This window comes from Micromesistius poutassou, assembly GCF_964030765.1.
Source record: "Micromesistius poutassou genome assembly, chromosome: 1".
NCBI classification, from domain to species: domain Eukaryota; kingdom Metazoa; phylum Chordata; class Actinopteri; order Gadiformes; family Gadidae; genus Micromesistius; species Micromesistius poutassou.
The window spans coordinates 1,421,156-1,438,425 of record NC_140271.1 but is presented as its reverse complement, the minus strand read 5'-3'; the positions used below and the strand labels follow the sequence as shown (position 1 = coordinate 1,438,425).

At 45.0% G+C, this 17,270-nt stretch overlaps 3 protein-coding genes across 3 annotated transcripts in view; all 3 read right to left on the bottom strand.

Moving 5' to 3' along the window:
• LOC311381526 (unconventional myosin-XV-like) overlaps nt 1-1,687 on the bottom strand; it is a gene marked incomplete at both ends in the record, with an annotated part of 45,756 nt that extends 44,069 nt beyond the window's left edge. The window contains 3 exons of the mRNA XM_084488462.1: nt 1,158-1,267; nt 1,446-1,509; nt 1,605-1,687. Of these exons, the coding sequence (XP_084344588.1) occupies nt 1,158-1,267; nt 1,446-1,509; nt 1,605-1,687 (257 nt within the window). The remainder of the gene's footprint in view (nt 1-1,157; nt 1,268-1,445; nt 1,510-1,604) is intronic.
• Nucleotides 1,688-1,848: 161 nt separating this feature from the next.
• LOC311381510 (uncharacterized protein) lies at nt 1,849-5,859 on the bottom strand (the record flags this gene model as incomplete). Its single annotated transcript, XM_084488461.1, has 3 exons — nt 1,849-2,135; nt 2,384-3,085; nt 3,516-5,859. The coding sequence occupies 3 exons, from the start codon at nt 5,857-5,859 to the stop codon at nt 1,849-1,851; spliced, it is 3,333 nt and encodes a 1,110-aa protein (XP_084344587.1).
• Nucleotides 5,860-6,119: 260 nt separating this feature from the next.
• On the bottom strand, nt 6,120-8,118 carry LOC311381494 (uncharacterized protein; the record flags this gene model as incomplete). Its single annotated transcript, XM_084488460.1, has 2 exons — nt 6,120-6,195; nt 6,938-8,118. The coding sequence occupies 2 exons, from the start codon at nt 8,116-8,118 to the stop codon at nt 6,120-6,122; spliced, it is 1,257 nt and encodes a 418-aa protein (XP_084344586.1).
• Between the last annotated feature and the right edge of the window lie 9,152 nt (nt 8,119-17,270).

The following is a 17,270-nucleotide window of genomic DNA, read 5'->3' as shown; positions in this document are numbered from 1 at the left end:
GCCGACTCACGTAGTGTGGGGGTTATGAGATTGAAATCTGTGATTATGGCAACAGCCAATTGTAAGCAACAAACGGCCAGTTCCTCTTAAGGGATGATTCAGATATCTGAATTAAAATGTTGGCAATCAATCAGACATAAAACCATGAACTATTTTAGAAATATACCATTCAGACCCCAATCCAGTCTTCTTAGGTGGACGTTTTCGGAGAAGGCGCAGATGTTCGGACATGTGTTTACCCCCCGCATGCTCCCAATCGCCTAGTGTTGACCATCGACCCAACGGCAAGGCAAGACTGATCTTCAAGGCTAGTTGTGTAGTGTATACTGTCAAAGTCGGCCAGGACTTAAAAAGTCACCTAGTGGGCAGGAGCCTTTTTGTGATCACGTATCTCTAATTAGTTGTGATCATGTATCTCTAATTAGTTGTGATCATGTATCTCTTATCTCATTAAAGATCAGTTGGATCTACGTCTAATGTTTGTAGTTAAGTCTCAGTTTGCATTGACTCTCATGTAGCACCAAATATCAGTTTGCTATGATCATGTAGCTCTAAAGATCAGTTTGCAATGATCATGTAGCTCTAAAGATCAGCTTGCCATAATCATGTAGCGCTAAAGATCAGTTTGTTATAATCATGTAGCACCAAAGATCAGTTTGCTATAATCATGTAGCACTAAAGAAGAGATTGTTAGTGATTCTGTAGCTATAAAGATCAATTTGTTATCATCACGTAGCTCTAATGATCAGTTTGTTTACAATCATGTAGCTTTAATGTTCCTAAAGATCAGTTCAGTCCTGTATACCAGTGTTTCTTTGGTTAAATATAGTATTATTTTTATTCACTATATCCCACTGGCCATGGCCTTCTTGCAGTAATACTTCTGCTTGAAAGGAGCGTTGGCACTCTTTGCACTCCCTGTGTATTCATCAATTTTTTTTACTTTTTGCTTGAGAACAATTTAGCAGTACAAGGGAAATCAAAGGTTGGGAACCATTGCTGGAGATCTAATGATCCTAAAGATCAGTTTGAGTTGATCCTGTAGCTTTACAGATCAGCTTGTGTTATGATCATGCTCTTTAGATAATAACAATCTATTTTTGAGTAAGTTGGCTGTGAGGACCCTAATGATCATTAAGTTTATAAGAAGGTCTCACGGAGGGTTCTCTCCCAGGGCATGGCCCTTGTACTGCAGCACCATGTCCGTCCCGTAGATATTGTACATTTTATAGGGGTTCACCGACACCAGGATGCTGCCTATGTATGTCTGAGAGAGAGAGAGAGGGGAAGATAGAGCAAGTGGGAGTGCAGTAAGTCAGCAAAAGAAAGACAGAACGAGGGCAGAAACAGAAGGGCAAACAGCAAATGAATTTAATGGAAACTAATGGTGATACTATGATAAACATTGTTAAAACAAACAGTGCAAGTGCAAATGTGTGACTTACGTATATGAGCTCGCGATCAAATCTCATCATCAGGTTCAGCAGCACAGCCCCTTCATGTAGCTCCCTGGAAACATACACACACACACACACACACGTCAAATTCACTAATTATGTGTTTCTATGGATTTTTGTGTGTGTGTGTGTGTGTGTGTGTCTCACTCCAGCTGTGTCATGTCCTCTACCCCATCCTCATCTCTCTGCTCCCTGTAGCCTATGGTGGGGAGGCTTCGTATGGAGTACATCTGTAAGACATTGTGTGAAAGCACATACACATGTTGACACACACACACACACACACACACACACATGCACACAGATGCATGAAGGAAAAAAAACACTATCTCTGTTTGCCAATACTAATCCAGGTTATCTACTGTTTATTAAAGCTCCATGTTAAAGCGCATTACCTATCACAACAGTTTACCTTATCGTACCACTGCCCCTTTGGCTCCCCTTCTCTGCTAGGCAGCCAGTCCCCTGGGTCCTGTCCCTCAAACTGGCCAACTTGTCCCATCACACCCATGGGGTTCAGTAGCTCCTCGTCCCGATACATGGACCACTTATTGAGGTTCTGCACTGTCCCGTGAGGCAGGACTCGCTCCGCCCCCCACATGTCAACATCTTCCCCAACTCCATCTGTTCCCTGTGCCCAGTGTCCATCTGGCCCGTGCCCATGGACCTGGGGCATAACTACAGCATAGGATGGAAGGCGGAAAGAGGACCCACGAAGGTTGGGGTTTGTGGACAAGGCACTGGAGAGGTCCATAGATCGAGGGCTAGGGGCGCCAGGCCGGGCTGACAGAGTGCCGTCTGGAAGGCGATACGTGGCTCCGCGCATGTTGGGGTTTTTCGACAAAGCACCGGAGAGGTCCAACGTTCGAGATGGGGGACTTGCAGCGCCAGGCCGAGTTGTAAGTGTTCCATCTGGTAGACGGTACGTTGCTCCACGAAGGCCCGGATTTGTAGACAAGGCACCGGAGAGGTCCAGCTTTCGAGATGGGGGACTTGCAGCACCAGGCCGAGTTGTAAGTGTTCCATCTGGTAGACGGTACGTGGCTCCACGAAGGCCCGGATTTGTAGACAAGGCACCGGAGAGGTCCAGCTTTCGAGATGGGGGACTTGCAGCACCAGGCCGGGTTGTAAGTGTTCCATCTGGTAGACGGTACGTTGCTCCACGAAGGCCCGGATTTGTAGACAAGGCACCGGAGAGGTCCAGCTTTCGAGATGGGGGACTTGCAGCACCAGGCCGGGTTGTAAGTGTTCCATCTGGTAGACGGTACGTTGCTCCACGAAGGCCCGGATTTGTAGACAAGGCACCGGAGAGGTCCAGCTTTCGAGATGGGGGACTTGCAGCACCAGGCCGGGTTGTAAGTGTTCCGTCTGGTAGACGATACGTGGCTCCACGAAGGCCCGGATTTGTAGACAAGGCACCGGAGAGGTCCAACGTTCGAGATGGGGGACTTGCAGCACCAGGCCGAGTTGTAAATGTTCCATCTGGTAGACGATACGTGGCTCCACGAAGGCTTGCATTTGTGGACAAGGCACCGGAAAGGTCCAGAGATCGAGGTTGGGCAGCAGTTTCTGCTGCAGGCCGAGTTGTAAATGTTCCATCTGGTAGACGATACGTGGCTCCACGAAGGCTCGGATTTGTAGACAAGGCACCGGAAAGGTCCAGAGATCGAGGTTGGGCAGCAGTTTCTGCTGCAGGCCGAGTTAGTAGTGTCCCGTCTGGTAGACGGTACGTGGCTCCACGAAGGCCTGGATTTGTAGACAAGGCACCAGAAAGGTCCAGAGATCGAGGTTGGGCAGCAGTTTCTGCTGCAGGCCGAGTTAGTAGTGTCCCGTCTGGTAGACGATACGTGGCTCCACGAAGGCTTGCATTTGTGGACAAGGCACCGGAAAGGTCCAAAGATCGAGGTTGGGCAGCAGTTTCTGCTGCAGGCCGAGTTAATAGTGTCCCGTCTGGTAGACGATACGTGGCTCCACGAAGGCTTGCATTTGTGGACAAGGCACCGGAGAGGTCAAAGCTGCGAGATTGTGGAGTCGGCTGAGGACTGGCCATAAGGGTACCGTCTGGTAACCGATAGGTGGCCGATCGCACATTTTTATTCTGGAGAGCGGCGGAGAGGCCAAATGACCGTGGCTCTGGGACATCTTGGACAGCTTGGTTTCTGAACAGTGAGCCATCTGGGAGCCGAAAATTTGCTTTGCGCATGCTAGCATTTGAAAGAGCACCAGAGAGCCCTGGTGAAGAAAAAAGCCCCTCAGGGCTAATTTCCACCTCCTCCTGTCCTGGTTGGGTAACAAAAGAACCATCAGGTAAGCGATAGGTGGCCATTCGGACGTTAGGGTTAAGCATAGCAGAAGACAGCATGGAAGGAGAGACGGTTGATGGCTGCTCTGCTGGCTCATTTCTGGTGACAAACGTGCCATCAGGAAGTTGGTAGGTGGCCTGCTGTAAACTTGGATTCTGTAGCGCACTGGATAGCATGGCGGGAGAGAGCCTCCCCCCTGCTGTTATTGGTGGCTCAGTGGAACCCTGGGGCATAATAAAAGAATTGTCCGGAAGTCTGATCATTGACCCATGTATTTGAGAGGTCCTCAGTTGAGCGGAGAGAAGCGGAGAGGCTCTCCCCTGATGTTGCAGGGTAGCCTGAGGATGAAGAGCACTGGGAGAGACAGGAGATAATGGGGAGAGGTGGCTCTGAAGCGGTGAGGTGTAGGATGCATTTCGTAGTTGGGAGGAAAGCATGGAGGCGGACAGGTGTGGAGAAGAGGGGGCAAAAGCGCCAGTAAAAGGTGCGTCCTGAGCAGGCGAAAGGACAGGCGTGTAAAGGCTTGCGTTTCGCTGGAGAGGAGAAGAGTAGGAGGCACTGCGCAGGCCAGGATTCTGCATTAAAGCGCTGGACAGACCCAATGGAGAACCGGGCCCTGCCTGCTGCATCACTTGTTGACCCATTGGCATTAAAACCTGCCCATCAGGAAGAGGAGAATGACTTCTCTGTAAAGGTGAGGTGTAGCTGGCACTCTGCAGGTATGGGTTCTGCAGTGACATCCCTAGATGGGGTGATAGTTGACCAGGAGTAGACGGGTGACTGGTAGGATAGCCTTCATATCCTTGAATAGAAGACAAGGGCTTTGGTATGACAGGGGCATAATGAGTGGGGTAAGCAGAGGCATTGTGTGATTGAACGTTTGTAAAAGTACCAGGGTAAGCTGGAGGATGATGTAAGGCATTTGTCAACATCGGCGATGGACCTGGGTCACTCATAGTGTATCCATAATGGTTTATAGGCTGTGAAGGAAGTAGATTTCCAACGGGGGCATAAGGATTAACCACTGACGGCTGTAAATATGAAGGCCCTGGACTGTAAGGACTCATAGCCCTCTGGGGAATAGGCGAGGCAGGGTGATAGGCTGGGTGCATGGGTGATGGTGCACGGGAGAGCAGAGGTGACCTATGGTGTTGTAATATTGGAGATTGAGGTCTACTCTGAAACCTGTGCATCGATGGCTGGGGAGAGAGGGGACGCATATGTTTTACCGAAGGTTGTGGAGATGCAAGAGGAGCACTGAAAGATTGCCTACTCAGAAGAGAACCCTGGTTCCTGGACATCCGGACAAGTGGCTGCCCTCTGCCCACAGGCCGGTGGAAGCCTCTCTGGGCCGGCCCAAATCGTTTGGATTCCCTAAGCCCTGCTTGTCGGGACCCTGTCCTAGCCAGCATTTGTGGGCCACCTTGGGGAAGGCCTTGGACACTATGAATAGAGGATCTAAAAGGGGCAACATTTTGGGTGACAGGAGGTCCAGTCCTGGAACGTCTCGATAGATAGGGATTAGCAGGGGAGGGTTTGACAGTGCCCATGGGCACATGGCTGCGACTGCCGGGCCGACCTCTCAGTCTGCGTGTTGAGGAGCGGATGGGAAGGGGGCGGTTAGACATATGAGATGGAGAGGGGGAGACAGGTCGGCGAGGGGATGGAGGGCGGAAGGCCCGAGGAGGTGATGATGGTCTCTCCATCATAGGCATGGGGCTTTGCCTTCTTGGGGAATGCAGTGCTGAGGAGCTGGCTCTTGTCAAGACAGATGCTTGTCTTCTGCCACCAAAATTGCGAGGTCGGGCAGAGGGTACTGCGTCTAGAGGAGGCTGCTGCCTAAAAGAATGTCTCGGTGAATGACCTGAACTAAACCTTTTCCTCATTGATCCACGGGGTGAGGGCGGGGGGCTGGACATAGGGGAGTAAGGGGAACGTGCTCTGGGTGGTGACCTACCTAGCCCAATCCCTTTGGTCCTCCTAGGGTAAGAAGGTCTGGCCTGAACTGACATGCCTCTCCTAGGGAACCGCGGTGAAGCGGGAGGGCTAGGTCTCCGCCGGGTCAGCATTGATGCCGGCCGCTTGCCCATCATTGACATTCGGGAATCAGGCCTTCGCCTACGTAGCATTGGGGAGAAGTGATGCTCCTGATAAGCATCTCCCTCATATTCAAATCTTCCATTAGTCTGCATGCCTGGCCTAATTGATAGCTGTTGGGGCCCAAATCGCCTTACTGGCATTGGGGAGTGCATAGGTGAATGCATAGGTGAATGCATAGGTGTATGCATAGGTGAGTGCATAGGTGAGTGCATAGGTGAATGCATAGGTAATTGCATAGGCTGGGGAAAAGGTGCCTGCATCATTGGAACTCCCATTTGGAACATTTGAGGATCTTGGGGGAGAGATTGTTGGTACACAAGCGGGGGAATCTGAGGCTGGAGAGGTGAAAGGGAGAAGTGACTGGGGGAGACTGTGAGAGGTGGGTGGGCGTGTAGAGGGGACTGGGCCTGCTGCATTAGCATGGTGGTGGGAGACTGTCCCACCACCATGGGAGACTGGAGGGGGGCAGCCTGTGGTTGGCCCAAATCAACAGGATACTGGGGCTGTGCCTGTGGGTTGATGACTAGAGGTTGCTCATATTGTATGTCTGACATCATATCTAAATCATTGAGGTCAATGGTCTGTGCAGCAGGGTAATTCAGAGCGACAGCAGGGTAAGAATTGGGCATAGGTGGTGGAAAAATTGGAACATCCAGTCTTTCTTTCCCAAACATCATCACCTGGGGCCTTGGAACCCTAAACTGGTCTGGTACACCAGATGCTAGACCAGAGTCTGTAGGAAATGGTAACATGTATGGATTGTACATGGCCTGTGTAGGGTCTGTGTAGGCTAACATTGGGTTATTGTACAATCCTTGGTCAAATTCAGACCCAGCATACATCATCATCCCTGCTGGTTGGGAAATCCCATAGTTATAATCGAACTGGTTTCCCATTAACATATGGTCACCATAAAGCTCACGCTCATGTGGGTCAAAGAACCCATCCATTCCCCTGTCATAGTAACCAAAGGGCTCTGCTTCTATTGCATAAAGCAGTCCGTCCTCACCATAGTAATAGCCTTCATCAGCATAGAAATCCCCGAAATCATCATCATAGTAACCATATTCATCGTACTGTTGGTCCTCATCGTAAAATTCATCATCATAGTAAAAGTTACCGTCTTCATCGTAGTAGCCATACTCATCGTCCCAGAGTTCATCGTCATAGTATTCTTCATAAGGATCATACGGATTCCTCCCATGGTATCCATGGTGGTTATCATAGTATTCTTCCTCATAGTAATCTTCATCGTACTCATAGCCATCATTGAAGTATCTGTTGATATACGATTGTCGCTTTCCCCCAAGCCCCCCGGCACTATACCGACGGTGTCCCCTGCTGTCCAGGAACTTCCCTGTCAGCCAGTTTGTAGCCCCAGCGATCCTCCCTAATACCCAGCTTTTACTTTTAAAACCAGGCTTCTCTGCCTTATTATTCCCAAATACCCCTTTGAACTTTCCTCCCTTTGCTGCTGGTGGATTATTATTCTTTTTGAACCCGCCAAAATTGCTGAAGCCAGACAATCCCACCTTTTTGTCCCCAGACTTGTCTTTACCCCCAAAGCCAGCAAACATCTTGGTGCCTCCTAAAAGGGGGTTAGAGCCCGGTGGTTTCTTCTTCTTGGAGATTCTGAAATTCTGAAAGAGACGGGTGGTGCTTTTGAGGTTACGCTTTGGCTTTGCTTTCTCAGCTGGTTTTGGCATACTAAAAAGGGAAGACTTCCCTGTGATGCCACTTAGGGCACTTGAAGCTCCCTTGATTGCAGGCATCTGACCTGCCAACCCGCCTTTCTTCTGTCCCTGCCCTGCTAAGCCCATCATGGTCTTGGATGCGCCCTTTTGAGCATCATTCATCTTTTTCAGATTCATAGCAGCCATTCCTTTTTTTAGTTTTGGCGTCTCCTCTTCCTCATCTTCATCTTCATCCTTTGGCTGCCGTTTGCCAGGAGCCTTGCTGAACCCCTTCACAGCCTTAGAGGCTCCTTTCAGGGCCACTTTTCCTTTACCTTTAGCTCCCTTCTTGGTTACCACCTCTTCTTCGCTCTCCTCTCCCTCTGTTCGTTCACTACTCATTCCCTCATCTTCCTCTTCTGAGGCTTCCGACTCACTGATGGGTTTCTTACCCTTCCCCTTCTTCCCGTCATCCTTGCCCTTTCCCTTAGCTGGCGGCTCCTCTTTTTTCCCTTTCTTGTCACCCTTCTTTGGCTCCTCTTCTTTGCCCTTCTTGGAACCCTTATCACCCTTCTTAGGTGCCATTTTGGTCCTACACCTACTCCAACCGTCTCAGAGAAAGACGATAAAGGACCGTTACAGACGGAAGACTCAAGCAGTGGGGATCCATGTCAGAGTTGACAACGGCTTGACATACACGCCAAATCCAAATGCTGCCAACATCTTCTTTTCCAGTTTTTCCGTCTTCTTATAACTTTTAACTTGTACTTATTCCTCCACTGAATCAAAGTCTCCGATGTGTGATGGAGCACAAATGCCAGACAAACTCTGACACCGTCTGTTTCAAGTCAGTTAAAGCGCAGAAAGAAACCGGCTCAACCCTGAGCCACCAGCACTTGCTCACATTACAGCACTCAGGCATCTAAAAAAACAGCCAGGATCCCAAAATGTGTCAGACTGAAACATGCATGAATGTAATTATCAAGAGTCATTGAGTTCAGAAGTTTTGTTCTGATAACAATGGCTATCACTGTACCAGGATCTTTACACTTGTCCCCCTCTTGTCCATCTGGCTCACTCACTTGAAATCCCACATGGAAGTCCTTTAACCAAGTTGGAACAACATAATCCAGCACGTGCCATTTTTAAATCCCAGCGGGAGGGGGGGTTCTCCTTCACAGATTTGTAAGTAATGTTCCAGGGTCACAGCGCTGAACAGAAGACCCCCCCTGTACCGGTCGATGGTGTCGGTGTAGTCCTTTGTGTGTCTCCCATTGTCTTGTTAACCCAGAGACAGTTGTTCTTGCTTGGCTGCTGCAGCAACTTTGGCAGGCAAGTTCTTTCCTCACACAAGAAGAGTCGCTGTGTGTGTGTGTGTGTGTGTGTAGGTAAGTGTGCGTCTGTTTGTGTGTATGCATGCACATGTGCGCATCTCCGAATTCTAGCACTGAGGGGTATCCTCTTCTATGTGTGCGTGCGTATTCTTCCACATGGACGTCAGAATGCCAGTGTGTCCTTCTGTAACCTCCTGCATTTCTCTCTCTTCCATTCTCTCTCTCTCTCTCTCTCTCTCTCTCTCTCTCTCTTTCTCTTTTTGTGACACCGCGACCTCACTTGTCCTCTGTTCCACACCGCTGACCCCCCCTCACCCTCTCCCCTAACATATCCGCTGTGCATTCACATGCGTGCTGGTATCTGTGTGCATCCCCAGTTATAGTTGCAAGGGGGAACCTAAATGTATCAGCTATACTGCCTTGGGGTAACCCTATCTGTAGGCTCGCACCCGTATCAATAATGCAGGTCGGCTGAGCTGTTGCTAAACTGTGTCTGAGAGGCTCAGGCACACTGAGCCAAAACATGCGGCACCACCGGTACCATTAACACAGGCAGCACAGGCCAGGGCTGGCAGGCCACAACAGTCAGGGATAACGCATACATTAGACCCTCTACAGGTGAGGTTTACAGTGGAGGGATTACGAGGGAGCTTGACAACACCGATAATTACAACAGTGTTGGACCCAAGACACAATCAATAAATGATTCATGAAGGATTAATATATAATACATATTATATTGATTGTATTTTAGATATTAGTATCGACGATTCAGTTATACAGAAGTAATTTTTCATTGCCTGTGTTTCTTTACTCATGAAGCAGTCAAATTATTCATTATTATTCGACTGCATTATTCACATGCAGTCAATTTACAAATTCATTTCAGAATGATCTGAAACAGAAAACCAAAATCAGCATTTCGGAAGCAACAAGAGTTTCCATTGATAGATTGATTAGTCAATTTAAGATATATAATATAAGAATACAAAATGAGTGAATGAGTGTGAGTACAGTGAGTGTGCATCCGTGCAAATGGGTTAGTGAGTGTGTGTGTGTGTGTGTGTGTGTGTGTGTGTGTGTGTGTGTGTGTGTGTGTGTGTGTGTGTGTGTGTGTGTGTGTGTGTGTCTGTTAGGCCATGCGGGTAGAAGAAAGATGGAGGGTTGGGTATAGGAATGATCCGTGGCACCCGTGTTCTGATGCCAGAGCCAGGAGTCCGTTGTCGGTGGCAGATATCAATGTTTAATGTGTTGGGCCTTACGCAGGACAGATAAAACATTCATCACGGCCTGGCTCTAAATATATCACACGGAGGGTTAACCCTGCCCTCACCAGCTCACTCACCCATTCATTATACATACACACCCACTACCCGGGGTTAACAGGCGAACTCTGCAGATTGGAAAAAAGCGAAAGATCAGGAGCAACAACATGGCCGCCAAGGTTTTACCAAATACACCAATGGAAACGTTGCAAGCGATTTGGTAAATTGACATTTGTATTGAGAAATTTGGCAATGCATATTTGTGGAGAGGATTGAGTGGTAATGTAAATTACTTAGTTAAAGTGTGACTTTGGGCACAGCTGCTGAGAAAACCCCAAATGCTTGTAAAGTATTTATTTTTATCTTATTTTCTCTCTTTATCTACGTTATTATTCATTGACTTATTTATCGGTTGAACATTATCGCCACTGAAATAATCTGATCGTGAACAGCACCAGCCTTGATGGACAAAACGTGGACAAATATTTAAATAGTCAATAAAATGAACACTACCATATTCATTGTAGTCTGTTATTAACACGAGGAGCTAGGCCTGGGCAATAAAACAATAAATTATCGTATCGTGATAGACTTTTGATCAATATCAACATAAAACATGTTCAATATATATCGATAAGAGACTAGATCACCGGATCTAGCAGCTGGGTTTGTTACACAAACACGGTTCCATACTAATTTACAATATTTGTGTTTTTCATTGTTGTATTGACATTGGAGTATTTACCAATGAAGAACAGTGCAAGGTCATATGAAGTGTTAAACAGAAGTGTTTAAATCCAGCATGGTAATTCCTAGTATTTTTAGGTTGTTCAAATTATCAATAGTTATCGATATCGATCAATACGATCAAGTTATATCGTATGTCTTTCAGCCATATTGCCCAGGCCTACGAGGAGCAGTCAGTGATTCTTCAACATGAATGAACCAAACGTCTCAAAGACACGAGCAGCACGTGTGAAGACTCTCTGTAACCCGAGAGGCTACGTCCTGAAGCCTCTGCAGCTCAACCATATCATTTTCTCCTTAATATTATGCCAATCACCACCATGCGACACAACCCGAAATGTGGCGCCATGCCATGCAAGATATTAAACTTTCATATGCCTAATATGGTCGAGAGGGAGATCTGAAAAGTTATCTCTGTTGTGTCCCAGAGGAAAAATGGTTGGGGGTCAGGCCCGGGTGATTCTCGTGAAAACAAAAATATCATGGCTTTTCAATGCAACATTTCAATTTAGTAATATTACAAATGATCATACTAAAGATAGTGTTCTCCACCTTGCACAAAGAGTCATTTCCACATAGGAATTAATTATTTTTGTATTTTATTGCATATTCTGCTGAAATGATCATTACCGCAACCTGTCCATCTCTGTCTGATTGTACAGTTATAGTAGATATAAAATATGTAGAGTAGAGTAGAGTAATATGAAAATATTCAGAAAAAAATAAATGGATGTTCTGCTATGTTTTCAAATGACAGAAGAAATTATGAATTGAATATTCATGTCTAATTATAAGGAAAAAACGGTGGAAAAATTTCTGGAAAAACTTCTGGAGAGGGCCAAAGAGATGGTCAACCTAAAGACGTGAGAGGATGGCCAAGAGGAAGCAGGTTATTGTCAACATGGAAGCCAGAAAGATCCAGAAGACAAAGAGAGGTCATCAGAGAACAATACCCAATATCAGAGAAGACATTACAAACAACACTGGATGCTTCAACAAAAGGAAACATCATTGTATGGGAGGAGTGGGTTACTAAATATGTATCAATAATGAAGAAATGCAAAGATGGGGCCACTACAGAGAAGGAAGTGAGGAAAGTGTTTCTTCTCCAGACACAACATCTAAGCACCAGTTTGAAAGACTGAGTAGATTAAGAAAGACCCTGACCCAGAATGATTTAGTGGTTCACATAATAGACAGTGAGAACTACCCTTGTAAATACACCAGGGAAATAAATGAAACTCACTTAGGAGGTGGCAACCAGCAGGTCACCCTCCATACTGGAGTTATCTATCTCAGTGGGGGCAGGGTGGAGTCATCTGCATTGCTGTCTTCAGCAGAGCGCCACATGGGCTCTCCCTGACCCAGTGCTGAGGAGCATACGAGAGGAGCATTAAAATGCCAGGAACATCCTCTTCATCTCAGATGGGCCCACATCTCAATATTGTAATAAAACCAAATTTTATCTTGCCGTTGAAAAACCTGGCTGATAGAATTGTGTCCTCTGGTACCAGCATACCAGATGTCGACACTGCCTATAACATGACCTAATGTTTTAACATGGTTAAAAACATAAAACTTTTCATGGATTTTTCATGGATTCACAATCATGGATTCAAGTTCAATCAATTTCATTTTGCAGTGCTTCAAAAGTACATAACATCCAAAGGCTAAAAACAGAACACATCATTTAAACATATATACTTATTATCATTACCAAAATCATCAACCTCATTTCCGAAACCTATGCATCATTACCAGTTGTGCAGGTGTTAATTTAATGTTAATTTAATGAATGAAAAAACAGTATCTTTCTAAATGCGCAGAATCTATACATTATGAGTTCTTTCAGGTTTGCCACATCAATTTGAAAACACTTTGAAAACAATTGTAGTGTGTGTTTACATTTGTAGGTGAGAGAGAGAGAGAGAGAGAGAGAGAGAGAGAGAGAGAGGAGAGAAGGGAGAGAAGGGAGCATAGAAGGAAGAAAGAAAGTAAGGGAAACAAAAAGTAAGTTGAGTCTAAACAATGAGGGGATGATAAGGATATGAGGAATATGATAGACAATATGAGTTTGATGTGATGGGCTGGTATAGAAATATAAAACAGAAAGAAATGGGTCAAGAGGAGTCAAGAGTGATGATGGGAGAGACTGCAAAGGGGACAGAGAAAGAGAATGGTGAAAGAGAGAGAGTCGATATTCATCTGACAAGCTGCTTTCATCTGGAGCACTCAGCCAACAAGCTCACCTAATGAGAACGACACACAAACACACGCATGCACGCAAACATGCACACACACATTTTAGACCCACACACACACACACACACACACACACACACTCATGAACACACATACACACACACACAGATGCATAGCAAGCATACACAAACTCGCTCCACTGATGGACATTGCACACGCATGCACACACAAAAACAATATTGTACCCATTCACATGCAAACACACTCACACACAAGCAAACACAATAACGCACTTAAATGATCATTCATTTTGACTCGCATCCATCTCTTACAGTTGTGTTACTATTCAGCTTTGCTGATGCTCAAATAATGACTTTAATATATATTTGAATGTAAAGTGTTAACATATATCAAAAATCATTCAATGACCAAACTTACAAATTGTGTCGGTATCGATCCCCTACCATTATGAACTGTTAATAAAGATAGACACGTACAGCTACACCTTCTGACAACAAATACAACTATTGTCCAATATTCTCCCAAATACCCCTATAAAAAAACAATAAAAAAAACGACTCAAACAGGAAAATATCAAGCCACCAATTTAAGGGACAAGGGAAGAAGCCTCTACAACAGAGAAAGTTTTCCTTCTCAAAACTAAAAGAGAGGCCATTATTGGGTGACAGAGACGGAGCAAGGAAAGAAGAGAGAGACGACCAGACTTTGGTTTCCTCTGAAGCCACTAAGCCCATGTGTTCAGGTCTGGCCCTGACTCCAGGGAGTATCCCCACATGACTTCACCACGAGGTGAAACCGAAGGCTAGCTGCTACACCTGACACTGCCGTTAGCAATTAGCATGGATCAGCGCTAAACTCCACGGACGGTCCACACAAAGGAACGGCGACAATGTTGAAATTCGGCCAGAGATATTAACGTATGGCATGCTGTGGCTGAAATTCAAAGGGTTTTGTGTCCCCATAGTGTCAAATGAACATGGATTTGCATTCAGTGTCAAACCTGACTGGCTTTGTATTTGTGTCTCCGTTTACATTTTGGCCGCTGCACATTTAAAGCTACTAGAGCAGATCAGTGTCAAATGTATCTATAGGCATATAGTGTCAGCAGAGCTTATGAATAATTGTTTGATGTTTTATTTATGTTCATTAAATTTTTTATCATATTTAATCTTATATACATTTTTGTTTATTTAAAAAATCTTGAGACTATCTAACAATCCCCTTCTGAAATGGGATTTTCTGGTTGTTTGAATAGCTGGTCATTTTGTGAGGTTTCATTTTAAAAGTCTCATACAAGCAATTGAAAATAAAATCCTAAATTTGAGACAAAATGTCATTTTATGTTTAACACCCCATAGAATTATGGATGAATGCTCACCTTAAAGACAACTAGTAGAAGAGGCTTTGAGGAGAAGAGATGATGGAACCAATGAAGATGAATGTGATATTTCAAGAAGATTTAGCCTTCCTATCACACTCAATAGTTTTCAAGCCGACTCATTGATGATTCAAGGGTCTCGAAGTGGACAAACAGCTAAATAGTGTGATAGAGCAGCTGTGTCTATGACGTACGCAGCATTGATTCCTTACTCTACACTGCTTATGTTTATGGCCACCTGCCCACCAGACACAAACCAACATGCACACTCACATGTTTACCGACACACACCATTCATACTGCCTACTTACACACCATTGCTCCTTTTCTACTGACCATACACCGTGACAAGATACACACGCACACACACACACACACACACACACACACACACACACACACACACACACACACACACACACACACACACACACACACACACACACACACACACACACAACGCACACATACACACACTAAATACTATTTAACGTGACCAATTATTACATTAACAGTTGTATAATAAATGAAAAGATAGGAATTCTTAATGAACACGGTTCTCTTATCTTTGGTGTGTGTTTGTATTCAGTCAGGCCTGCATCGGTTCAACAATGTTTCATAGTTTTTGGATAGGTTGAATACAAATGCCAGGATGCACGTACTCACTCACACTAAGGATGTGAATAACTCAAATTTTTCATGGTTGAATAATCAGTGGGTGGTATGAACGAATAATCGATTATTCGATGTGTGCCGACATTCACAAAGGCAGCCATGGATCATCGGCAAGAATTCACTCAATATCTTAAACGCAAAAAAACAAACTTTAACAATGATCAGTGTTTGTGTTGTATGCATATATATTAATATTTATGCTTGTGTATTGTGTATATTGTTTTTCTGTACATGATTAACTATTAGTGCTACAGAACCAACATTAGTTCCGTCCGTTAATTCTTGTTTATTTGAATGGGAAAAAATGTTAACGGTCCAAATGTTAAAAATCGACTTTGACCCTCAAGAACGAATAATCGAATAATCGAATATTCTGACCCATCCCTAACTCACACACTCTCAGAAACCCACACACATACACAGGCGGGAGAAGAACAGGTGGGAAAAGATCACCGGTAACCCACAATGCAAACCACAGCGTACTCGTCGGCGGTCGCTCCTTGTCACGCAAAAAACTGGACATTCATGTAGTGTCTAGTTTCTCAGTCCACAAACTAGACATATCACAACTATTGGCGCAATACTATCCATTGTATAACTAGATATGTGGGTATGCTACTGGGCAGCAGTGCGGTCCCTAGACAAACAGCTGTACAAACGCTTCGTACACAAGATGGCATCTGCTTATAAGCACACAAAGCTTATGCAATGTTCCACGCAAGCACAATGATTCTCTCTGTTGACAAAGTGGTCTGCCTCTACACGGGGCAATAGGGTCTGTGAGCACCAGACTGTGTTGAATTGTTTTCTAACCCTTGCAGAATAGTCACTGTGCAAAAAAGCCATTTTGGAACTCATGACATATCCTTGTGTTTCACTGAGACAGAAGAAAACCTGACAAGCACAGCAGCAGACTACAGATAAAGTCATTAGAGCCTGACCGACATATTGGTTGGCCGATTTTTTTTGATATGCCTATGTAAGATATAATTTGTTTGCCGATATGCGCCGATATCAAAACTTTAGAAATGGTGACAATATATAAATATAATAGCCTCTTTATAAAACCTCTACTGTGGTTGTTTGAACCTGTACATGCTTTAACTGCGGTAAATGCTTTAACTGAACAAACAAACCCATGTTCTGTGTGAAGGTTAATAGTTCCTCCCATGTAGTTAATTGGTTCCTTAAGCTCATGATTTAATGTCATGTTGCTGTGGCCCAAAGAATTGCGAGCAGCAAGTCCAAAAGAGCTGCTCCACCTGCAGGATACAACAATATACATCGAATAATGGCCGGTGCATCTATATTTTGAAGATCGGCAAAACATGGGCAAAACACATCTTTACTATAGATAACCCTATTGGGGCAGGATGAAAGAGTCTTCTTTTGGATACAAATGTCTGATGAAATAATGTAATTCATATTTATACTGTGCCATAGTATTGTCTCTGGTTGCTTTCATGCAGAGCTTGATGGCTGGAGTTACCACATCTGCATTTACAATCTGCAGACAAGGTGATGGCAGAGTGGTGCCATCTTAAGCAAAACAGCAGGGGGAGCCCCAACACCACTGGTATCGCCTGCAGGCCAGGGGAAGGTAGGTCTTATGACCGTGTTCAACCAGAAGAGAGCGGAAGTGGAACGTTTATCTGGTGTTCTTATCGAAGTGGGAATCGAGCCTGACCTCTGCAATGGATGGAATGAGTGACTCTACTCGTGGTAGCAAACCACATAGCTCTCTGTTCGGATGGAGAGCAGAAAAAAGAGGGGATAACGGGGATGATGGAAAATAATGAAAACAATGGATTTAAAAAGACACTCTTACAGGCTCTGCTAGTAATGTCAGCCAAGAGGTCGACCAAAACAGAATATCACAGAACATAGAATAAAACAATACAAAACAATAACAAATTTGAATAGAATATAGAATATTCATTTTTAGACATTCAGCACTATTGAATCTCTGGTCCAGACTAGAAGGTGATTTGGAATAAGATGGACATTGATGATGAAGAGGAAAGAAGTTCTGTGTGTGCATGTCAGACGGGTGACTCTGAAAGTTAGCATGGACACCGTAGTTCACTTGTATATTTAGATTTAGATCCCACTAAC